Source organism: Parus major, chromosome 2, assembly GCF_001522545.3.
Source record: "Parus major isolate Abel chromosome 2, Parus_major1.1, whole genome shotgun sequence".
Lineage (NCBI taxonomy): Eukaryota > Metazoa > Chordata > Aves > Passeriformes > Paridae > Parus > Parus major.
The window spans coordinates 118,303,189-118,328,461 of NC_031769.1; the positions used below are offsets into that span (position 1 = coordinate 118,303,189).

A 25,273-nucleotide genomic window follows, 5' to 3' on the forward strand; every position below is an offset into this window, starting at 1 on the left:
ACTCCAGAACTCCTTTAATCTGGTATGCTGAACAAAATCAAAATACCATTTCAAGATAACTCTTCTTAAATGCCATAATAATTTTGCCCAGGGGAGTACTGCCCTGTGCAGATTAATACACAACTATTCTGAGTGGACTTCTAAATAGGGGTTTATTTCATATAGTGAAAAGCCTCTTTTCTTGCATACATTTCAAGCTGCTTCTTTGATAGCTCAGTAAATAGCATGGATCCATGATGCAAAATGGCTAAAACCATGGCAATAGTTCCACTGTGCAAACAAGAAGATGAGGACGAGGGCACAGTAAGATCTCTGGTTCTACACCAGGAAGGTTTACTTTCTTGATGCCTAGGGAAGCTGTTTTGGACAGGAGGAACCTGCAGACCCAGCAGCTAGCATTTCAGCATTTCTGGTGGCAGCCTCCTAGAAGAAACATTAATAAGAGCAGCCTCCTAGAAGAAACATTAATAAGAGCAGCCTGAAGAGATTTAACATAATTATAAGAGAGAATATGAAAATGAGTCAAGATCTCCTTCCTCAAATATATAAAAAAACCTCTAAGTATATAATAATTACCAAGCCCATTTTGGCCACAGTCTTTTTGCTTGGTGATGCTGGGAGCCCAGGTGGTAAACAAGAGAAGTTGGAGATAGCACAAGTATGATCAGATAGACACCAAACTTAGTATTTTTGAGCTCTGGGTATATCTGTATGATACAGCATAGTGCCACAACAGGAGAGGAGAGAGAGCCAACAAAATCTGTTTGGTACCAGGGGTAATATACCTGCTTCTCACCAGGTAAGTCCATCCAGGCACAGCTGTTTATTATTAGGTAATAAATCTTACTTCCAAAACCATCCAATAGTAATAAAGTTGAGTTTTTTTCAAAAGCTAGAACACGTTTGCAGGGAGTAACAGTGCATCATTGTTACTCTCACTGTGGTTAGAAAGAGACAAGCATGTGAAGTTCAAATTATGTATTATGGAACAAAAAGTGACACTGAATAAGTAAACAGAAGCATAGGTGACAGTATAAGAAAACCCCAAAGAATGAATGAAATGGCAACAGTCAGCAGAATTACAGAAAATACCGTCATTTTGAAAACCACCAGTTAAAAGGAAAAGTTCAGCAGAGTCTAGGTCAATTGCTAAATAAAGATGCCAAATAGTAAAACACTATGCCCTGAAAACAGGGAAAAAAGTGTAAGTTTTAGTATTCAAGTATACATTTTTAGTTATTCATGTTCCTCAAGAAAGAAAATGCAAAACAGTACAGCACATCCCTGAGGACTAAAAAGTACTGCCTCGTGGCCCAGAAATGGCCCCTCAGCTGTCAGCTGGCCACCTCTGACCCAGACCAAGCACAAAACATTTGCTTGCAGATGACACAATGCAGGGGTGGTAAATCAGGAGGAAAACAGGTTACTGTCACAGAATGAGCCACAGCACTTCACCTTAACAGACGCGATCTAAGAAACACAATTTGATGGAGACAGGAGGGAGGTAATACTTTTGGGAACAAAAAATGCAGGTTTCATCTATGTAGAATGTGCTGAGGAGTATTTGGGGGACCATTGTAAGGTTTCAGTGTGACACTCTCACCAAAAGAACACCAAGGCAACCCATAGATTGGAAGACAAATTACAAGCAGAACTTGACTCTACACAGCTTTGGTGCAGTCACTGTTAAATCACTGTCTCTGGTTACTCTGTCCACATTTCTAGGAGGAGGTTACAACAACAGAGTTTCAAGTACATTCAAAAAAGGGACTGATGGGCTGAAACCCAAATGTTGAGATGGATAAAGAATCTCAGCCTATACTATTCAGCTTACTGGAAGTTAGATAAATACTACCTTGAAACAAGATCTTGTAGCCTAACAGGAAGGAAAAGCAGTGTGACAGCTGTGCCAGGGGAAACAGTAGCCTGCATGGAAATCTTTGAAACAAAACTAGACAACTTTCTATCATGCAGTTTGTCAATTCAGGTTCCTAGAAAAAACTGTGTAGCATGGTGATGTTGAGAAATCAGATTGGATCATCACCTTTAAATCCCCTCTCTTTTCTTTTTTGGTTTTACTATTGTTTTACTACAGTAAATGTGTGCAACTTTATTAACTTGGGAACTAATAATAAATAAAGTCTGCTATAATTGGGCTTAGCAACTGGGAATATCAGAGAAGGTGACAGATTCGGGAGTATCAAAATTACTCTGGGTCACCAATATATAGCAGCTGTAAAAGACAAATGTGATCTGCAGCTATATCTGTCAGAGTATTTCAAGAGAAATGGGGAAGAACTAGTGTCATGTACATGGCTCTGGTGCTTAGGAAACACTGATTCAAACTAGAACAGCTGCAGGAAAGGAAAGGGAATTTGAAGCCTAAGAGGAGGAAAAACTGTGGCTTGTTTGGCTTACAAGACAAATCCCACAAAACCCAAAACTAAACAATCCAACAATCTCAAACTAACAAAAAAAAATTTTTGATCAAATCTTTCTAAAATACAAGAAAAGAACAGAGCTATTTAAGTTAAAGGACAAGATTGGAAAAGTAAATACTCTATTATCAAATTTAGGCTGGAAAAAAGTAATACATTAACAAGCAATCAACATAACCAGCTTTAAACTGGAACATATTATCAGAAAAGAGTTATAGCAAGAGATGTCCATAGCAGGAGATGCCACCTGAAGACACAAGAGATTCTTTCCTGCTAATATTTATAAGTCTGTAATTTCAAGCTTGTGTTTTTGAACAAGCTGTGTTCTGAACAAGCTGAAGGTCAGCTTTGAAACAAATAGATGAGACTGTTAATTAAGAAGATTTGTTTGTCAAACACTTACTAAAGTACTGAGAGAGTTTAATTGCAGGTTGACAAACAAAACGTTATTTTCTCTTACTTCGGATATCCTAAGTAGCACTACCAAATAAGAATGAGTGTTTAAACATCCTCTCAGCAGAAAAGAACAGGTTACTTACCTACTGATCCAACAACCTATTTTATATGCACCACATAACAAAAAATTTACATTTAGTACTTGTAAAGTTGCCACATGGATAGTTCTGAAAGCTGATCGAATATTTATTTTCTGGGACTACCAACACTGTGGCAGTTGAAGCATCTTCCAAACCCTGCCCATGCTGGCAGCTTTCACTCTTCTCTCTAGGAAGCAGCTGCCTGCCATCCTCTACAGCTGGGAAAATCAGCAACTGCGACTGCGCTACAGACACTTACCTACTGAGAACAGGAGCTACAACCAGCACGTGCTTCCCATGGAAGTCCAGGAGCTAGCTACAGTGCTCTCTACCTCACTGGTCACCTTGGCTATTCGAGTGCAGAGCTAAAACCAAAGCCCTTTTAATACCATCATTTCTCAAGACAACTAGTAAGAGAAACATAATGCAGCGGACCTGAAAAACTACTGGAAGTAAAAGCAAATCCTCTAGCTGTCATCCCACATCCTTAGAGTCTCACCTGCTCAGGACCCATGGAGGACAACCCTGATGTAGGCACAGAGGTCGCTGAGGTCATGCTGATCTGCCCTGTCATCTGGTTCATGTTGTTCATACCACTTGTGTTGGTTGCCATGGATACACTGATGTTCATGTTATTGTTGTACATGCTGGTGCTTGCTTGCTGCCCAAAATGTGGTGGGGACTGTTGTGAAAACATGCTATAGCAAGGAATGGAAAAAGCAATGTGTCAGACTTAAAATGCTGAAGCCACTAAGAAATTTAAAAATATATCTTAAACTAGAATTTGTATATACTGTCATTTATTCCAACTTCTAAGGAAAAACTAGTTTTCAGCTGCATTAATGTCTAAGGAGTAAAATTCCATGTCTGTGTACAAAAATGCATGCCTTTGCGTGTGAAACTATGGCAGAGTACAAATCTGTTATGCAAGAATGTGCAAGAACAGCCGATTAGCTGTCTAAAAGAGCTTTGTATGTATCTTAAAGTAATGTTTGGAGGGAGAGAAAAACACCTTTAACCTCCAGTGTTAGCACAGCACAGGACTGTTGAGCTGAAATTGTAGACAGGGTAATAAACTTCCTTTTTTGCAAAATAGGCTATTTGCATATATGAATACCAGATTTGCACATACAGTTATGGCAAGCAGGCTCACACATATAGACATGCAATTGTGCAGAAATTTATTTACTAGGTCTTAGCATTGAAAATGTAGCACCGTAAGAAACAACAGCAAGTCTAAGACAATTACCCTCTGTGCTTCTTTAAGGGCATTTCTGAACAGCTAAAGGAGGAGTAACTGTGGAAACCTCATCCCAGATTTTATTCAGTCCCCTCATCCCAGATTTTATTCAGTCCAAGTGCTTTCTGGACAATATCTTCCTTCCCATTATGTTGAAAGACATATGAGAGACTTCTTTACATTTCCTAAAATGCACTTCACTGTTTACACATCAACCTTTTCTAGTCTTTGAGCATAATTCAACAGCCAATGAAGGAATTATTACTGACAATGTGTCTGTTTAGAGGAGGTGCATTAGACTGAAATACTGGAAGGGCTGCTGTGTCTCAGTATCAGTGGCTGACTTTCCCTTTCCTGTGAAGCACTGCTCTCACAGCTGAGGAAATCTTTCAGGGTTAACACTCAACCTTGCACTTGGGTACTCTGTTAGGCTATTGCTGTGCACTCTGAGACCTGGTGGAGTGCAACAGCATTCTGGGCACAGGACCAAGCCCAGAAAATCCCACCATTCTCTTCCTTCCAATTCCATGTCTTTACAGGCCACCTCACCCCATTTTTAAGTTGTTATCTGGATGGCTGAAACAGTACACTACGGATCATTGTGAATACTCAGTGGCTTGTGTAAGCACATTTGACATGTCTCTGCTGTAGAGCTGCAGTTTAGCAAAGCCGAACATTGGGCTTATGGAGCTGCCCTTGCTGCCATTTTTGGCAGAAGCCACAACAGCGGCAGCTATGCCTCCTGCAGATGCTTCAGGAAGACCATGGGGATGAGACATGGACAAGGATGAGGTTAAGAGATTAATCAGCTGCTTTGGGAGGAACTTGGATTAGGCTCATCAATAAAATACTGGTGTTTTTGGGTTTATTAAATCTTTGTCAACTAGCAGGAAAAAGATACGTTGCTGTGCTAGGACAGTAAACCTGAGAACTTCAGGATGACAAAAGCACCGTGCTAGAGACAGCTGTGTGCACCCCTCCAGTGCCAACTGACACAGGCTGTACCTGATAGCTCCTCCCAACTTCCAAGGAAAATATCAGATCGCTGCCATCTGGAAGCTCATTGCTGCCCACTGATAGTGTTCAACATCCAACCCATCTGATTTGGACAGACTGATTATTAGAGCTACACCCACTGGGGCAGGGGCCTCAGCTGAAAAGGTGACTGCATGCGTGAGGTATTGCTACAATGCTGTCAGGGAATGACAGCTATATGCTGACCCCCAGCATGTGAAGCACTAATGGGCTGAACCTGGTTACGCTCCAGCATTTAAAGTGGGAGGTGATAATCCAGTCACTGCAATTCCAGAGCAGTAGGGAATGCATAGGTTCTGGCTCAGCTGATCCAGCCGTGTGGAAAGCAGTGTGGGATGAGAATCATATGCAGAAGAAATGCATCCACACAAATGTTAGGGGCTGGAGTTCACTGTGCACACAGTGTTTGATCAGTTATAACAGACAAAGCAATGCATTGAGTGGATGCAGGTCTTTTAGCTATGCACTCACTTTGCCTTGTATGAAGTCAGAATTTAAACCAATTCGTCAAGCCAAATTGAAAAGAAATCTCTTTTAGATAGATAGTTAACAACAAACAAACAAATACGCAAACAGTTACATAAAATGAGCCCAAAAATAAGTGTAGACCATAAATGACCCCATTACTCTGTGTGTTCATTTTTGTTTTCTTCTGGATTTACCTGTTACCACCCATATTCCCTTGTGCCCACCCATTCATCTCCGTAGAGGACTGATAGGCAGGATTAGCTTGAGACTGCTGAATCATGGGGCTTTGAGTGTGAGCCAGCCTTGGTGACATCAGTGGACTCTGAGGAGTGGTGGCCCCTGTGAAGCCTGGATCGGGCTGCTGACTAATACCTGAGGAAGAAAATGAGAAATTTACCCACTGTACTTTCAGAGTTAAAACAAACCAAGAGCTCATACCTGCTGATGTGTCTTTACATAGTCCTACTTTTATCATCTTGCATGAATAGATACCAAATTTAGAGTTGGGTGGACATACTTTGTTATTTCAGCAGAACTTTCATATAATGTATTATTTAATATAATTATAACATAACTTATATAGTAGGTATAAATAAAGAAACTGTGTAACAATGACAGTATGGAGGTAACTGCCCAGAACAAAGTGGTTTGTGGCTTTGTAAAACAAAGAAAGGAAATGGTATTAATTATCGTATTACACATTGGGTTAGGGGTAGGAAATGGAATGCTTTCACTAAAACTGTTTTATCTTAAATTGAAGAGGTTTTTGTTCAGTTCACTCAAAATTCAGCAAAATCAAGCAAAATACATACACATCTATGTATGTCTGTGTGTACACATATTTATCTGCATATATCTATACATATAAAAACACCCACTGCACACACTGATGCTCAAGGAAAGAACAGTGCTTGGAGAATAACTGCTACTAGAGCTAGGAAAGTGGAACATCCAAGGAGCCCAAAATGCCATGTTTTCCACTGTTCCCAAGGAGCCAGGCAAGAGTCTCTGGACCAGGGGCTTGGACCCAGCACTGGGAGGAACATGGGGGAGTAAGGACTGACAAAAAGCAGTGAGGGGGAGTGGAACCAGTACCGTAGTTTGGAGGAAATGGAAACTGCTGTGCATTTGCCTGCGGGATGCGTGGGTTGTTCATGGTTGCTGGGATGCCACCAGTGGCCACCATGCTGGGGGTCATGCTCAAGCCTTGCCCTCGCATCATCAGCGTCCGCTGCTGCACCTGCTGCTGCTGCTGCTGCATCTGCCGCTGCCGCAGGTGCTGGCTCAGGATCTCCCGCTGCCTCTGCGCCAGCATCTGCGCGTTGATGGGGCCCTGGGGGAAAAGCACCGCCACCCATCAGTAACTCTTCCAAGGCAACCCATCCAGCAGAGGCATCTCCACTAGAGCAATCTCAAAGATTCCAGCTTTCTTCCCCCTCACCACACAACTAACAAAAATATAAAGCAGGAGAGAATAATCTTGCTAATACTTCTGCCGGGAAAGACTTCCAACAGCGCAAGAGTAACTGAAATAATACCAGTGTTTAAGGCTGCAGTGATTTATATTTGCAGTGATTTGTATTTGCAAATGGAGCAGCTCATTAAAATCACACATCTTTAGGAAATGAGAAGCATGGTTAAAAATGCAGTTGTATCAAATCTTTATTAAACAATCATCCATTCCATGCAAAAATGGGAATGACTCTCTGAAATGAAACAGCAAAATACTCCCCATCACACAGATTGCAATATTTGTATTGAAACTGTACTTGCCACATAGCATCACTATTGTATTGTACTGGGGCAAGAAAGCAAAAAAGAAAACTACTTTCTTTTTTAAAAGGTATTATTTTTCTCACCTGTGTTGGCACTCCAGTTCTCAAAGACAGATTCATATTGGAGACACTGCTGATCTGATTTATCAGTGGCTGCCGATTCTAAAGAGAAAAAAAACAAGCCACCCCAACACCAAAACCCAAGATTTTAGAATGAAAATGAAAAAAAAAGTGTTACATACAGAGTCATACAGATCTACTTTGCCGATCAGCTGGTCTGTAGACCTAGTTCTACATATATATCCAAGCAGTGACTAACTTTCTTCCTCAAATCCTACTACCATTCACAGAATGCTGTTTCTTAAAGAGATAATACAGCATAAAAATAACAACACAGGCACTACGCTGTTTATACCAAATATGCTCCCTTCATAGTTTCTTTTCTTTTTCACTTTGGGACTGGACTGTTGAGGTTTACTCCAAATTAGACCTTATCCTGATGACTGAAGGCAGAAATGATCTTTCCTCCTTAAATACAAAAAGCATTGATATCTGATAGTACTACGAACCTATGCATTTGAAAACGAAACAAGAAACAAGAACTTAATGACTTAGTGAGATCTAGGCTTTAATACTGGTCATGTTCTTGCATCGTATTATACAAAGAATAATGTGAAGATGCCAAAAAAGAAGATCAAAAAAGAGACTGCGCAAGGCACTATCCTGTCAAAACTCACTGTGGCTCCTGTTAAATTTTAGTTTAAAAGCGGAATGAAGCAAGCCCCGGCCTATTTGGAGCAAGCTGATGGCACGTGCCACCGAGGGGAGCTGGGCACGGAAGGGGCTGTACCTGCTGCGCCTGGAGCCGGTGCTGCAGCTGGAGCCGCAGCTGGTTGGGCTGGTTCTGCACGATGCCGGCGGGCCGCAGGCCGGGCCGGGGCTGCATGCGCAGGGCGGTGTACCCCGGGCGCTGCCCCATGGCGTGGAAGCTGGGGTCCTGCATGGGCGCGTAGCTGCCCTGCGCCATCTGCGCCTGTGCCGCGTACTGCTGCGAGAACACCGGAGCCTTCTGCTCCATCAGCATGCTGGACTCCTGGCTCGGGAAGGTCTCGGGGTCGACAGCTTGGCTCTGCAGAAACACACCGACAATAGGAACAGTTGGTGGGACACGGCTTTCCAGAGGATTATACGGGACTAATACAGACAGCCTGTGAAAACAACCTTCTAGGACGTGAATGTTTTGAAACAGAAAATTACATTAGCTTTCTTTACCTCAATGTAAAACTTAAAAATAAGCAGAATTCTATATTTGAGTACCAAAACATATTCACGGAGACAAATTCCTCCTCTCTCTTTTCGTTTTGTTGTTTGGTGTTTTTTTAAAAAACCCACAATCTTTCTTGTGTTCTTTACACAGACATTGTATTATTTTTCTAATGAATAAAAACCTGAAACGACTAATGCTAGATCAAAATCTGTAAATGAAGTGATGCCAGCGTACTTTTGCCATTGAATCTGAGATAAATTCAAAGGTATTGCAAATTAATAAGTGGATTTTTATCAGTAACTTTAAACAAAATAATGACTTCAAATAAAGATGCCTGAAGCTATTACAGAAACTAATGTGAACACAGTGCCTAATTCTTTCAGGGCACTTTTGCACTAACTGATTATCCATTAGCATAAATAAACTAACACAATTCTAAATTCCATTCTAGATACTCCCCTAATATTTGCTCTAGCCAGAATAATTTTATGGCTTATTCCACACTGACCTTGAAAATGAAGTTAATCTAAATTTCAGTGCCCTCATGAAAGAAAGTCTTTAAGCTGCTGTAAAATGTTCGAAGGCTATTTTAAAAAACATGTTTTAAAAGGAAGCAGCTCTCTTATCTGCAAGATCCTTTAACTGTTTCCACTGAATTACTAATTAAATAGAAACATATTTACTGCCTAGTTTGAAATAAACCATTATTTGTAATTTTTGGCGGTGGCATTCCAAAACTAATATAATATTGCATGAAAGGTTTATACCGCAAAATTGAAGTTCACCAATAAATTGTATCTCCAGCTCTACACCTCACTGACTTCTGTGTTGTACCAAATAGGCTTGGAGATAGCTTTCTCATGTTCAAAGCAGAATTTCATTGGTCCTATTTCATATCTAAAATGCAGAGCTAGTTCAGAAGTTAGGTGCTGATGAGTGCTGGGAAATGAAATGGGTATTGCAGGCTCCTCTGAGAATATTAAGTCATTATACAGACATATACTGATTTTGGAAATAAAATTCAGATGCCAGATGTGTCAGGAACTAGCTTTTACTCAAAATACTTTTACCACTTTTACACATCTCAGGTTTGCTAATCCAAAAGCTTGTTGCCCACATTACACTTAACTCTTGATCCTGTTCCTCTGCTCCTAGGTCTTCATGCTCTTATTTTCCTCTTTCCTGTACCCTGTTGCTGGCCATGATCTTACCTTTGTCCCCCTACAGTTGTTCCTCTGACCACCATTTTTTTGTTTTGATCAGTTTAGTTGCATAAAGCAGGTCAGAAGAAGGAGATCTAGGTAGGGGTGGCAGGAGAGAGGAAGGAAGACTAAACCAGGGGCTGAGGGAAGGTTTTCAGGTGACACTGAGCCATTAAATGGACCTTCACCATCCTAGCTTGCAAGAAGAGTTTTATAATCCCTTTTTCCAACTCCACCTTGACAACAATATAAACTTATAAAACAATATCTAATGCATGCAAAATACTATGTCCAGTATACCTGGCTCACTAGTTCTGGTATTCCTAGAGCCCTGTCGATTTCTTCTAAACCATCAAAATTCCTTAATGCCATGTAAAGCTGATCAAGGAGAGCACCCTCATCACTTGGTGACTCTGATGAAGGATGATTACACAAGAGATCATCTGGTGAGCTGCCAAACGGTTGCCTGTGAAAACATGAACACAGGGTTGGTAAACAGCTGCTGGAAAACATGAAATAATATCAGAGGATTAGTACTCAAACTGAACTAACAAGTGGAGACAGAAATTATTTTAATCACTGCCACTTTTGTTTAGAAAGTTATTCTGGATGGAAGTTATTCTACCCAAAGAAGTAACTATATAATGTGATTATATAGTATCCTACAAGCCTACAAGCAAGGTATATGTGACAAGCAAGAAAGCCTGCCAGAGGCAGCCCGAGTGCTGGCTGCATATTGCAGGGTCAACAGAGGAACAGAGAAGTCAGTATAGAATATAGTCACTGGAGACAGAAGATTAAATAACTGGATTTTTTAAACTAGTTGTAACTACGAATGTCTCATGTCAGATCGAGAATTCTATCACTAGTAGTACCCATTTCCATAGACTCTACCCTTAGTTGGTTTTCTATCAGCCTAAACAAGCCAAAAAGGTCACAGATGGGTCAGTGGATTGTCTGAACTCCCACAAACTGAACATCTGGAAGAGCTGGGCAGAAGCACGGAGCAGGAAGAAAAAGACATTCCCCTATCTTATTTAAAATACTGCATCAGCTCACCCCAAGTGCACGCTTGGTTACCAGTTTATACACTTGGTTATGTGCCTTGGAAGGACATCAGGAAGAATTTGGGTACTGTCAGGCAGCATGTGATGGCTCTATAAATCCTGCTTACCTCACCCCTGAATTTGTATGCAAAGCACACTCACAGTTACAAAGGCAGAATAAAGGTTTATTATAAAGCCAAAGGACAAAACTTCCTGAGAAACAAACTAAATCTAAAATAACACCTTATCTGCAGCCAAATTACATGTTTTTGTTCTGCAGTTCACACACCTGCCCTGCTTCATGCACGCTACCACAGAACTGCAATAAAAAATAAAAAGAGCAGAGCATTCTGCAGGCAAGGGCAGCTACAATATGCACATCATGGAAGAATCCCATCCCAGATAATTATTCAAAGACAACAAAAGCTGTCACCCATGGAAGGAGGAAAAGCACTATATGTGAACCCTTTTTACATGTCTGTTTAGAAAAAACAAAGAAACATGTTTGTGTATTTAATTTCCATAATGAGATATATGGTTGCCATGGAAGTCTAATCTCTATGTCAAAGCTAAGCAGGAGAGCTGCATCGTCAGGCTACACACTGAATGAACTCAAAAGATGGCAAGGAGGAAAACTAATAAAAATATATTCTTTTTAACTGGATCCCAGACAGTTAAAAAACAAGAAGGATATATGGCACACCTTTTAAAACATTGCAAATATTAATTAAACTCATATATAGAGAAATTTCTTTAATTGTCATAGATGAAATTATAAATCAGCAAAATAGAAGAGCAAAAACAAATCCTGATTCAAATTGCTTACAAACTCTAAAGATAACTGATAAGAAGGGATCTCTTATAAGGAAAAACAACTGATGAGACTAGCAAAAAACCCCTCACTGAATTGCAAATGAGCATGAACATACACGATAAAAAATCCCTAAAAATATTTGTCAAATTCTGTATGTTAAAAAATTACAATTACTTACAATCTTTCCATTTCTTCTATGAAATGACAATTTTAGTTCTTAATTTAAGAATTATTTTTACTCATTTAATACACAGCAACAATCAGATTATAAAATACCATTCTTAGGGATTAATAAAGCAAGAAATGGCAGCATCAACCAATTAATTGTCTCCAGCTGGGGAGCAAATGATCAAAATATTGTTACTTTCAAATGCAATGCAAAGGGAATTTTTTCCACCATCTTCAGCTTCAGGAAATCTTCAGGAAAGCTTCAGGAAATTATGAGAAATGGAAAGATAAATAAAATTGAAGAAGTAACTGCCTGGTTGCTGACCAGACATAACCCTGTATTTTCTTTTAAGGTGTAATTTAAGTGAATAATTTCGTTATACAAACAGTACATTTTGCATATGGATATGCTTACTGAGGAAAACACCAGGAAAAGCATGGAATATAGCAAAGAAAATGCTACATATATTTATGGATATATGTATTGATATGTAATATGGATATTTTCAGACATCCTAAGGACAACTAAGAGAATGTAGTCAGAAGATTAACATTTTTTTCCTAACATACTTTTTTTCCAAATGTATCCACTTCATTTTCTTCTCAGTGATCCCCCCATTTACTACTTACACAATTGAAAATATTTCAACATTTTGCACTTGCTTGTCCATTTTGCATTCCTTAGACATTCCATATATACACAGTCTCTCCAAAGTAAGCTGCAAGCCTTTTGGAGAAGACATGGCTATTTTTTAAGAAGTGGAAGCTGCTTTCAACAGTTGTGCCATCATTTAAAAGTCTTGATGATGAATGAAATTATTAATACCTTACGTATAAGTTAATGAGTTGTGACCAAACTGCAGTTCTGATTACCTGAGGAGCTAACTTCAGGGAAGAGGCAGCCTTCCTGTCACTTCATCTTTCTTTCCTCCTCTTTTACAGAATTTAGGTCAATTAAAAAAACCCAAACAAAACATAACTAACCACGCCCTACATCACTTGAAATGTTACCCCGCTGCAGGAAGGGACAGATATGACTACATAGTCATGGCTAATACTATTGACACTTTTCCACATTTAGTGTTAAGTGTAATTGTTAACAATAAGAACAGCAAAATCAGACAGAATCATGCTCACATTAATGCTCCAGAGGTGAAAAATGGTGCAACTATACCTTAAGTGCTGGCAGCATTCACTTTGATACAGAACTTTCAATTCATTCAACACGGTACATGGCAAAGAGAACATTTATAAATATTGTTGGAACACACATACATTTCATGAGCACAAAATAATACAAAAATTAAACTGATCTACATTTGTTGAATGTTTTATGTAGAACTTTGTCTCCATGAGGTGTATAAATTATAGGCCTGCAAAATCTCTCTGTGTTCTGATGTGACACCAAGACTCACCTGTTCTGATTACCAAAAGTTGCCTGTTCTATAGGCAAGATGCTGTCTGGCCATGGTGCAGTCTGATTTGGAGGTGCCTGCTGTTGGCTATACTGAGGTCCTCCTATGTTCATTTCCAATTCAGATGGTCCTAATCAAGAAAAAATATCCATATAATTTTTCTGAAGAGAAGCTACTTTCATGTTAATTCTTTCAGTTGAGTTACTTATGTTATGGTAAAAGCAAACCACAACATTACATTTAAAAGCTTCATTATTCTTTTGTTAAAATTTGCTTTTCAATTTTGAGAAAACGTAAGTATTCTGAGAGCAGTACGAAGCTATAAAATAGCAGATACAACCTTGTAGATGTAAAAATTAATAAGACAAGCATAAGAAAAAGACTGTACATAGAGTCAGTATTATAATGTGTTTGCCTTGAAAATGAACAGGAACAATTATCATTCCACAGCATTTCCTCTGAAAAAACTCCACAGTCTCTAGTGAACCAAGGTAACTTCATATCCTTTTTCCTTGGCCACACAGCCATGCAGCTACAGAGTAGCAGGAACTGCTCATCTCAAACCGTGTTAACATTTAGCATTTTAGACACCTTCTTTCAAACGTCCACAGGAAAATTTCACTGTGAAATATAGTTCTTATCAAACCTATAAATGAAGTGAGGATTTTTTATTTTCTTTTTTTTTTCCTTCTGCTTCATCTTTACCAATCCAGCATGTGCCAAAAGGAGCAGCTCCACATGTGACTTACCCATATTCATGACCTGAGATGGAATCATCTGCCTTGGGCCAGGCTGGCTGCTGGGTCTCAAGGGGATGCTGGCCGTGGGGTTGCGGATCATGCCAGCTTGCACCGGCCGGTTCATGGCACCAGCCGTGGGCGCGCAGGTCACCCTCACCGCGGGAGCCTGGCTGCCCCAGTCTCCAGATGCCATGGCAGGCCGAGGGGCATTGCCACCAATCATTCCTGCACAAAAGCCAAACACACTCAGGTACCAGCACACGATCAGAACAGCCTTAACACTACTGCTGCCTGAGGAGCTGCATTTTCAGCAATACCAATGCAGTAGTTTCACTCAAAGCACGCTGTACCACCACAACTGCCCATCCAGATGTGCAGAGCTGCAGAACCACGCCTTATGCTGCTTAGTCAAGGGACTGGAGATTGTGATACATCTTACAAGAGGGAGACCCTTTTATCATTTCCAAAATGCTGCTCAGAGTAAGTGTTCCCACATGTAGCCTGCAACAGGTGCTGAGGGTGTGTGGATAGCTTTAACTTCCTTCCTCAGGAAATGAATCACGTTTACTGATGTGTGTGTCAGTGCTTTACTTTCCAAGTGCTAACTGAGAATGGGGACTTGAGTAACAACATGCTAACACTAAACACACTTACAAATTAGAAGGATTGAGTATCAATTCGTGTTCTGCAAACATCTTTTGGTGACTTCTTTCACTTGGAACCTAGAGCCTTCAGAGCTTCAAGGCTCACCCAGATAATCTCAGACCAATGTACAGTGCAGGGAAATTACTCACAGGAACTTTCCGATAGATGCTGAAGTTCATTACCGTTATTATAGGGGAAGTCCTCCCACATCTACTGTAAACAACTGATACATTTTATTTACACTTGGAATATATAGAATACTGCATTCTGACAGCAGCCAAAAAGCCTCAAGCAAAACCCAACACAAAAACCCCCAAGACCCAAAGATAGCATTCATATTATTTATACATTTCAATTTTATATAATCAAGAGAGTAGATAAAACACTGATTTCAGGTTGGACTACTGGTTCAGATTGATCTTTTCAGTTGCATTATGCAACATCCCTAAATGAATACTAAAATCCATACAAACCATTATTACTTATCAGTTCAATTATTTGGTGACATATAGCCAGAGAAAAACCTCTGAAGGGTCTTTGTTTCAGCTGCTGTAGAAAACTTGTTTTAGTGTTACATCCTCATGTTCAGTCCATTTGTGTATTGTGTTTTGCATATTTTATCAGCTGAAAGATGCGCTGTGCTACAGCAAGGCAGGGACACAATAATATTCTCTAACTGGTATATGTAGGATGAATAAAATCCTCTAACATGTATACAGAACAGTAAAGTTAGAGGACACTTGAAAGAAAACAGGTTGATCTCTGAACTGCTTAAATAAAATATTTCAAGCATCTGGCTGCATGTCTCTTTTAATACTGATGCCAACTAAATATACAAATTTGACACAAAACAGCCAGCTGAGAGGATTTACAATGCCCATTTTTTTTTACTGAGAGCTCCTACAGTGGTTGTCACACACTTGCACAATCTCAGACTACGCACTAGTTGAAATAAATTCATCAGCCAGACTTTTCTTGTCAAACAGGCTATATGTTTGTTCATTATTAGGTGAACATGTTGTTAATTGCAACATCTGATGGTTCCCAAAAAGGAGCTAAGGCTACTAAATAAAGAATAATAATGGGCAAAGCCAGCATCATAAGGGAAACAGTATTGCCCATGATTTTGTTTTGAAAGACCCAGCTCTATAGGTAGGTAAAAAGCAGTGCATAAAAGGCAGGACTAAAAACATGCAAACACAGAAATTCAAAATAAATATGCCAATACATAACATCCTATGAAACATGATTTCTTCAAGACTTTATGGAAAGTAGTAATCTGCACTGGTATTAACGCAAATGTTAAGCTACACGTGCCTATAGACTGTTACTCAAGTATATTTTTAAAAAAAAAAAAGGAAAATCATCTTACCTGTGCTACTGTTGCCTAAAGCTCCTTGACTTCCTATCATCCCTTCATTCCTGCCCATCAGTCCCGGCTGAGGTATCACTGAGTAGGGGCTACTCGTTCTTATGGGTGGGAAAGTTCCTGCACCTGTTGGGTTCTGCAGTGTTATGTCGAGTGGTAAATTCTGGTTTGGTAATAACCTGCCCAGTTGCCCTGCTCGTGGGTTATTAAAAGCTAGACAGGAGGGGCAAAGAAAAAAAGCAAAGTTACAAGAATGGAAACTTCACTACGTTAAACAAAAAAAAAAAAAAAAGAACCCAGACACAATTAAAGCTCTTGGGCTCAGCTATTTAATGTTGCACAGTTTACTCACTCCATATCTGTCTGAGAAACATCCCTTCTTGACATTTAAATGTAAATTTCAAAATGGAACATTCTGACACTAAACACAAACCAGATATGATGTAAATTTTAAAAAACTTTAAATGATGCAATTTAACTGACAGAAGAGCCACTACAGCAAAATACACCACTATTTGATGTGCATACTACTGCCAATTAATCTTTTACCTAGAAGGACTGTAACTGCATGCAGATGTCATCTTGAGGCATATTGTTAGGAATTATCTGTTTGTAAAGTTTTCTAGGATAAGCTGTGCCCACGAAGAAGCTTTGAAAATTAAGGACAGGCTGACTCTATATAGGATCCCACAGCCCCATTTCAACATGTCCCTCTTATTTTCTTTGGTTTTTAAATTTTTTTTTTTGTCATTTATAAAAATAAATACTTCCATGATTCAGCAACAACAAAAAAACAGTCCAGAAACAGAGCTGTGCCACCATAATGTCCTGGTAAAATAGAACCATCCTTGATGGTTACTGCCACCTTTATATAACTGCTTTCTTCAGGGTTGTGCTTTTAAAATCAGCCTCTGCAAATAAAAAGGCAGACTGCCTCAGCAAAGTGAGTTTCAGGCTGTGACTGGCAAGCATCTGGCTCAGCTGGTCTTTGGGCAATGTTCCAATGCATGAAAGCATCCTCTGTGTGCTCAACTAGTTCTCAAACATGAATCAAACACTGACCTTGTAGCTTTGATTCCATTTCCAATATACCCATAAAATACATGCAAGTAAATTAAACATTTTTGTGAAAGTATTATTTGCAATAATTTCTGATAGCTTCCTCTAGGAGAGTCTGATAAAACAGCGTCCTTACAGCAACTTCTCCATTTTTGTGTTCCTCACATTACTGAGAAGTTAAATTAATACTTTCTTATTTTAGATCGAAGTGCTACTTTTGAATCTGAAAACTTAGATGAGGTTTAGTAAGTTAGCTAAAATGCACAGAAATATCTCATAACAGAGGTCTCTGACTTTAATTTTTATTTTATAAAACCAGACTAGAGGAACTTATTGTATTTATTTTTTTAATATAAGTTCTCTGGCCGGTATATTTGCTTATATGTTCGTACAAAAAATCTATCACATTGATATTACATGAGTAAATTAGGTTTTCCTAATTCCTAACCATGAGATATAAGTTTGGCCTTGTCTGCCTGTTCAACTAAGCAAACAAAACTTACTTATGAAGCAAAAATTTACCTTCTTGAGATTAGGGGCATCACAAAGTCTAAAGACTGAAGCAAAATTAAACTTCAGTAACAGTTTCAAAACAGTTTGCTCCAGAAGTTTGACACATCACATAAATAAATGAGTTACTGTGTGTGCAGCTTTGCCAGTACCCACTCATACTACAAAAAGGAATTCTGGAAATGTGGCACAAAATAACAACACAGTTGAGCTGTGATGGTGCTTAGATCACATCACCTCCTGCTTATTCTACTCTTTGTCAGAATGGGACCGAAGGAGGCTCCCTATTCCTCACATAACAGACTCTTGCAATTTGGCAGATCTAGCAGCCTTTCTGGTTTTCAACAGATATAATTATTTGTCTGTTGAAAATAAATGCAATTCATTAAAATCTGAAAAATTCAAGATGGTTATTTCTTCAGAAAAAACAAACCAGTAAAAAACTCCAAATCACTTTTGGAATTGTATATGATTTGACATTATTTCTACATTGCTTTTCTGTGAGCATATGAGAGGCCCCTCACTATTTCTGTGGAACTGTTTTCTGTATGCTCTTCTACTGAACCCAAGGCACAAGTTCCTTAGGGGAATTAGGCACAGACACAAGACTGAGCTGGGGGAAAATACTTTAGGGTTTTAATTTAGATGGGAAACAGGATACTGCTTTTACAGAACTTCTGATAACCACCAAGCCATTTACAGTCATACCGTTACTGTACTGCCAGTAGCTTTGAAAGCAGATTTAAAGCTAGGCTACCCCTAGAAAGCCAAATGGCTGGAAGGAACAAACAGACCTTGCTTCAGGAAGAATATGCTGAAGACTTCACATGAACAAAGATTTCCTTCTGACTTTTGAGGTGCTGCTGTTAGTACCTCTATATTCACAAAAGCCAGTACCTTAAAACCAAGCATCCTTCTCTGAGCAACAGGGATAACAAGTGATAATTTAAGAATCTGAAGTGGCCTTAATATGAATTTAAACACTAATATTTATTGATAGAGATATTAGAATTTATCTAAACATTTCAAAGTAATTTGAGTGAATTTGAAAGTAGCTCAGTGTTAAGTTTAATATTATCAGAATGGCTAAAAATGTTATATAAACCTATGCTTTACAAGAAAAAAGCCTAGAGCACATCTAAGGAAGTAAATGGCCATCCTAGCCAACAGGAGAAAAAATGAAGCAGTATTTTTTGATGCTATTTTATTCAACATTAGTACTTGATAAGATTCCTGACTTGCTTGCTTTCTCCATTACACTATGATGGCAAACCAACATTTCAATGATGATTTGTAAGCTGATTAATAAGGTTAAGGAAAGCTGTCAGCTGGAAGTGACTCAACTAAAAGCCACAAATTAAAGTTGTGCATTCTTAATCTTCTGTCCTTTTATTAATCTTGTGGTTTTAGAAAAAGACTCTTATTCATGCTTAGAAAAGCTTCTCTTGCACCTTTTGCTGCAAGAGCTGCCAGACAGGAATGATCTGCATCGCAAAAAAGCCACACATGCTCTCCATGCCAAAACCCTGACAACAGCAGTGTCACAAACCAGCACAGGAGGGGATGTTTGCTTTGAGGGTACCCCTGAGAACCTCTCAGAGGACACAGATTTCCAGGGTGTGTGAGTTAGACACAACTCCCGCGTGTTTGGAGCTGGGACGACCGCAGATGGCGCTCCGTCACCACGCAACACCAGCCCCAAACTGGGATCTGCCCGGCTCCTCCCTGGCTGACCCGGGGCAGCACCACCCCGCACGGGGGGGTTCCCGAGCTCGGTGTACGCGTGCAGAAGGCGGGGTGCACTCACTGCTCTGTGAAATCCTCATTGCTGGTTTCTGGGTGGCCACTGCCGCTCCGGGGCTGCTATCACTGGTGAGCTGCATGAGGTCATTGATGATGGCTTGCTTGTCGACCGAGCCCGCTGGCACGCCTGGGCGGCTATCTGGGAAAAGCTGTGGTAACTGGCTGTTCTGCAGGTCATCCAGAATCTCTTCCAAGTTATCCAACTCACTGCCTGGCTGCAACAAAGAACACACAGACCCTCAGTACAGGTCAAGCTCGCTTGCTGCTGGCGCCCTGCTAGCGCCAAGCCAGGCACCCCCCAATGTCACACCCGCGCCGGCCTCGGATGCGTCTGGCAACACGCCTGATGTGGAGGAAGCTCACAAACCTGTTGGAAGGGGACTGTGCAGGCTTCGCAGGGCTAGTCTGCCGTGCTTTTGGGGAGCCCAGTGTGGCACTGGCACCCCTTCAAAAGCCCCGCATCGGGACGTATGGTTCCATACCCTGGGCAAGAGGGAGATTGTTCCCTGCGCACTCTGTGAGCAGTGCTGACAGCAGGGATAACAGGAGATCCATGAGTGCTGAGATGGATGGGGGTTTATGTAGGTATAACCAGTATTTCTTACAGCACAGTTGCATTTCTAGTCTCTTTATGACTTGATTAAAAGCATACAATCAGAAAGTTACTTTATGGCTGTAACAATTCCCTACATGCCTTTTCGTTGTTACATTCAAAACCTGAACGCTGAGTAACTCTTACATAAGTTAACTGGCGAGATATATACATAGGATTGGGAATTTATTTTGCTCCCAACTTCCCAAACCATTGAAAATAACTTCTCTAGAGTATGAAAAGAGAAATCTACATATGAATTTGTATTTAAATTCAGCAGAAAATTATCATGAAATAAAGATGTGAGAAAAATTATGTTCACCTTACACTAACATGATTACTGACCTGCTTGTTTTTCTTAAATACATTGATTTTCACTGGTGTTCTTTTTTGTCAGCTTCTCTGTCTAAAACCTCTCAAAATTAAAATAATTTTCTGAGTGAAATGTGGAAATCTTTGCAACTATATTCTCCAATCCTAAACTCCTGATTAGGGCAAAACTTGGGTAATAATTAAGAACAGGGTGTCCAGTTTCAGTTTACTACCATCTTGAACAGTAAATATATCATAACAGTATTTACAACAAATATCTACTAAAAATCAGTGTCTTCATTAGGAAATGTGCAATGACAGAGGAGAGGCAGGGTGAGCAGCAACCCATGAAGGATGGGGAACAGAGAAATAATACCATAAACATGCAGAACTGAAATACAATTCTTCCTGAGCTATTTTTTTTTGTCCTTCCCCACATCATGAACTTCTTACTGAGAGCAAGCTTACACCACAGATCACAGGATACTATAGAAATACCTGAGATGGCTTTCAAATAGCTGCTGAGGCTCTCACAGGCTGGCTAGGAAGCACTGTACATTAGTCTGTACAGAACTCCTGCCACATCTAACCTGCTCCTGGGAATTGCAGCTATTTTATTCAAAGGTAGCTAAAATGCCCCAAGGTTACACTGCTACGTGCTTTTTTTGGGTGACTGACTGTAAATAATCATGGTATTATTTTTTATTCCTTCTACATTATCTCCTAGTCATATAAATTGTAGTGTATGGTGCAAAAGAGGAAGGAATTCACTCCATCAAAAAGCAGCAGATGGGTGATCTAGAGACTGGTGTTATTGGCAAAATGGTAGGAAATCAGAGAATCAGAGGACTGGAAGCAATTTAAAGCCTCCAGGCAATATCAGTGTATGCCATTCCCTATGGAAGTTCATACAGTTGCTTGTTAAAGACATCCAGAGACAGAAAATCCACAGCTTCCCTGGAGAATTGGTTTCAGCACTCTGCCATCCTTGCTACTCTTGTTTTTTTTTCTCAGTCTCAATGCAAAATCTCTCATGCTAAGATTTGGACCCTTCCCTCCAATCGTATTTTGAATCTGGCAAACATACTGTGTTCTCCTTTCTTGTTCTAACTTTTTCTGTATTTGAAAACATGTGCCCTTTTGTGCTTTTAGCTGAAATGAAGAAACAACCTCAACTTGTGAATTTTCTTCAGCAAATAACTTGTTTTCTAGGCCTCTCATTACTCTTGTTGCTCCTGTGGATTGCTTTCAGTTGATCCACACCTTTGCTGAAGCCATGTCCAAGACAGGACTTAAAATGAAGCCTTATAGCTGCTGAGTAAAGCAGAAAATTTACTCTACACATAGTACATTTGATGGTATATTCCAGAAAAGCTTGTGATTCTTTTAATTACATGACATTACTGACTCTCCCTCATCTTGTTGTCACTATGATCCCTAGAACAGCTCTGTAAAACTTCGATTTAGTCAGTTCTCCCCTCATTTTTTTTAAAAAAAATTGAGATGTTATTCCTGAGTAATGATAATAAATAGCAATTATTCACCCTGAATGTTCCAACATTTTGTCTCTGTATCTCTTTGTTGCAGTCGAATTTGAATTGTGTCCTCCAGTGTGTCTGCAGACATTCAAGTGCCACACTCAGCTTTACCAAGCTCAATTGTCAGGTCAGGTCATTTAGGTTAACTAAAACACTGAGCAGCTCTAGATGCGGCACAAGTCCTGCAGCATCTCCATTTTGACAGTGAATCCTTCAATAACTACTGTGTGTGGAGGGATTTCCAAACAGCTTCCTCGTCACTCACAGCAGTTTCATCCTGACCATGCACCTCTACCCTGCTGCCATTAAGGGCTAAAGAGCCTTACTGAAATCTAAACTCCTTGACACACTGTTTCTCTTGTGCCAACAATCCTGCTACCCTCTTGCTGAAGGAAAACAGGTTGGCTGGTCCAAGATTACCTGCTATTGACAAATCCCTCTGATGACTCACTGCTTTCCAGGCAATTACAAGCAGCTGGGTGGACCCAAGGTATCAGTAGAAAAGGCTGAGCCAGGAAGAATCAAATGTGATTATATGAAGCCTAAATCACTGCACGGACAGGTGATAAGCAGATTCAAAAAGGCGCTCCAAGAGACAGCCATGAGTGATGTTTATAGGAGCTGCAGTTTGAGCAATGGGAGATCTGGTACAAGAAGACTGCAAGAGCCAGGAGAAGAGACTGATATAGAGCATCATAAATTAAAAGAAAAATTGAATATTATACAAAGATGTGTATAAGAGACAGGATATAGAGCATCATAAATTATAGAAGGATGATTCAGTACTCTTTGGGGGAATTAAGACATATGGCCTTCATTACATGTATCTGAGACAACAGCAAAGGGAAGTTTTATATGTTGCAGAGGGGGTTTTTTGGTTGGTTTTATGCAGGATTTTGTGTCATCTTTTCTTTAAACATTCTGGCTACTGCAATTCTTTGTTCAAACACTAGATATATATATAAAAAAATAAAAATCCCACCTCAAAACCAAACCTAAAAAAACACCAATGAAGAACATATTGATCCAAATGTGTCAGAAAACTGCACTCCCTAAGATGCTTTTAATTCCTCTCAGAAGTGGCAAACAAAGGGCACATACAACAGATGTATTACAACAACACAAATACACAACCTTCTCCCTTTTTTTGCTTAATAATCAATATTAAGTATTTCATCCTTATATTTTTATAAGAGTTGTCAGCTGCTACAAAAGCTCCAAGAGATTTGGAATTAACACCAACCTATGATGTTAGCCTAAGTCTTTCCAGACATACCCTCAAATGGCACCATATGTGCAGAAGCTAGCATTAAAATATTTACTTGGTTAGTTTCATGGGATTTTTCTTTTATTTATATTTTATATTTATTTGTTAGTGGTCTAAATTGAATTTTATGTAAGTAGAAGGCACAGCCTAAGCTCCCTGTGAAACAATTATTTGTCAGGGATTTTTTAAAAAAAAGCACCTGATAAAGTACTAAGCATCACAAGAAAGTTCTTGTGAGGATATTTTCATTATGTCTAAGTAATGCAATTTTGCCAATCTCTATAGAACTTGGACACTAGGTGCCAGAAAGTGCAAGACAAATAATTCTCAGGAATATTTTTGAATTTGAAAAAGTACTTATTTTATACTGTCATATAGAGAAATACAGAATGAAGTTAAGAGCTTACAGAATTTTTTTTCAGCTGTACTGAAAGGCAGCTGCACCTCAACATGAAGTTTGGTTTACAAAAGTAGCTGTTTCAAAGTCTAGCTTCTATGGATTGTAAAAGACTGGATAAGATACTCAAGTCTCCAGAAATCTCCTTCCTTCCATGGGCAATGTCCATGGCTTGCACTGTGACCCAGTATTCTAAGGACTTACAACAGGCTGTCTTTTGATGGGGATCCAACTTGAAACTACACCTGACTTGCATAAATTTGAAGTTAGCTTATCTTCTACCTCAGAAGTATGGGCAAAGCATTTGACCATAAGAGGCAAACAAAATCAAATCCCTGCTCCAAATTGGCAATAAATTAAAGGATTATGAAAAGAAGAGGAAAGGAAATTAGAAGTGGAACCAATACAGTATTTTTCTCCCTGGTAACTGCAATAAACATAAAATTGGCTAGAAATCCTATTAAATTATCAAGCTATTCTATGACTAACATTTGAAAACAGAACTGTAATTGAAGACATTCAGAAAATGGAATCCCCATTCTAAGGCTTTGATAGAATTTCAAGAAGAAACAAATGTTCCTCATGAACTTAGTGGATTCTGGCCTATTAAACCAGAAATAGGTTTTTTAAAGATGAGTGGCATGTGCAGAGAAAATATGCTAGTATTGGGAAGACAGTGGTTTCCACACAAAGCATGAGCACAGCACAGTTGATAAAATATGTCAGGAACACCAGAGCAGTTTCTGAGTTTTAGGACAAAAATGTACATACTTGAGATGGTTTCTGGAACAGATTTGTGCACACTGTTGCATTGCAAAGTCCCTGTCAAACAGGCTGTCTTTATGGTCTACTGAACAAAAAAAAGGAGAGTACACTTGCGGAGATTAGAATTTTATTCAACACTCCCCCAAATGACTTCTCAGAGAACAAGCTACTTTAGCAATATCTAACATTGTTCATGATGTTTCTCTAACGTTCCCCTGTACTTCCACTCTCCTTCCCCTCCAAGCTGTCAGCCAGCCCTTCTGACCATCTCCTGATCACTACAGGGGCTGCTCCTGGCAGTGGACAGTCAGGGAGAGCAGAAGGCAGGCTCACTGCTGAGGAACGCTTTCTAACCTTTTCTAACACTGGTGAACCATATGAAAACTTGTGGTGCTTGACAGCAACAGCCCTACTACTGTAGGAAAACCCCACTGAGTGTCCCCAGCAGGTCTCTCTTTCATCCTCTCCCCTACAGCTGCCATAACTGGAACAGCAATCAGCCTAATAAAGCCTGATAACCATCATCCCACCAAGGAAAGGGAAAAAGGTACGGCAGTGCTGGAAATATTCTCTGCCATTTGAGAAAGGCTTCCTGTCAGTTGCTGCTCTCTGCAGAAGAGTACTACCTAGAAGACTGCTATTTATAGTACAGTGGTGCACTTCAAAGCATTTCCTGCTCAGAAAGTCACACCAGAAGTAAAAGGAGAAAATGCAATGGCTCTGTTGCCTCCCAACACACTGATCTCCCTTGTTGAGGCCATCCCACTGCTGCTCTGCTGCAGTTTCCAGAGAAACTGCACACTCCAGTGACTAATTACTTAAAAATACAACATTCCTCAGGGAGGAGAAGTTTTAAATAAACCTGCAAAATA

General features: G+C 39.7%; 1 protein-coding gene across 4 annotated transcripts in view; it reads right to left on the reverse strand.

Moving 5' to 3' along the window:
* Positions 1-25,273, reverse strand: part of NCOA2 (nuclear receptor coactivator 2) — a 180,026-nt gene that overhangs the window by 9,040 nt on the left and 145,713 nt on the right. For all 4 annotated transcript variants that reach the window (XM_015618099.3, XM_015618102.3, XM_015618100.3 and 1 more), the window contains 10 exons: positions 19,535-19,745; positions 16,162-16,371; positions 14,154-14,369; positions 13,405-13,534; positions 10,262-10,427; positions 8,343-8,621; positions 7,577-7,654; positions 6,813-7,050; positions 5,912-6,089; positions 3,474-3,672 (listed from right to left, as the gene is read on the reverse strand). In XM_015618099.3, coding sequence (XP_015473585.1) covers positions 3,474-3,672; positions 5,912-6,089; positions 6,813-7,050; positions 7,577-7,654; positions 8,343-8,621; positions 10,262-10,427; positions 13,405-13,534; positions 14,154-14,369; positions 16,162-16,371; positions 19,535-19,745 — 1,905 coding nt within the window. The remainder of the gene's footprint in view (positions 1-3,473; positions 3,673-5,911; positions 6,090-6,812; positions 7,051-7,576; positions 7,655-8,342; positions 8,622-10,261; positions 10,428-13,404; positions 13,535-14,153; positions 14,370-16,161; positions 16,372-19,534; positions 19,746-25,273) is intronic.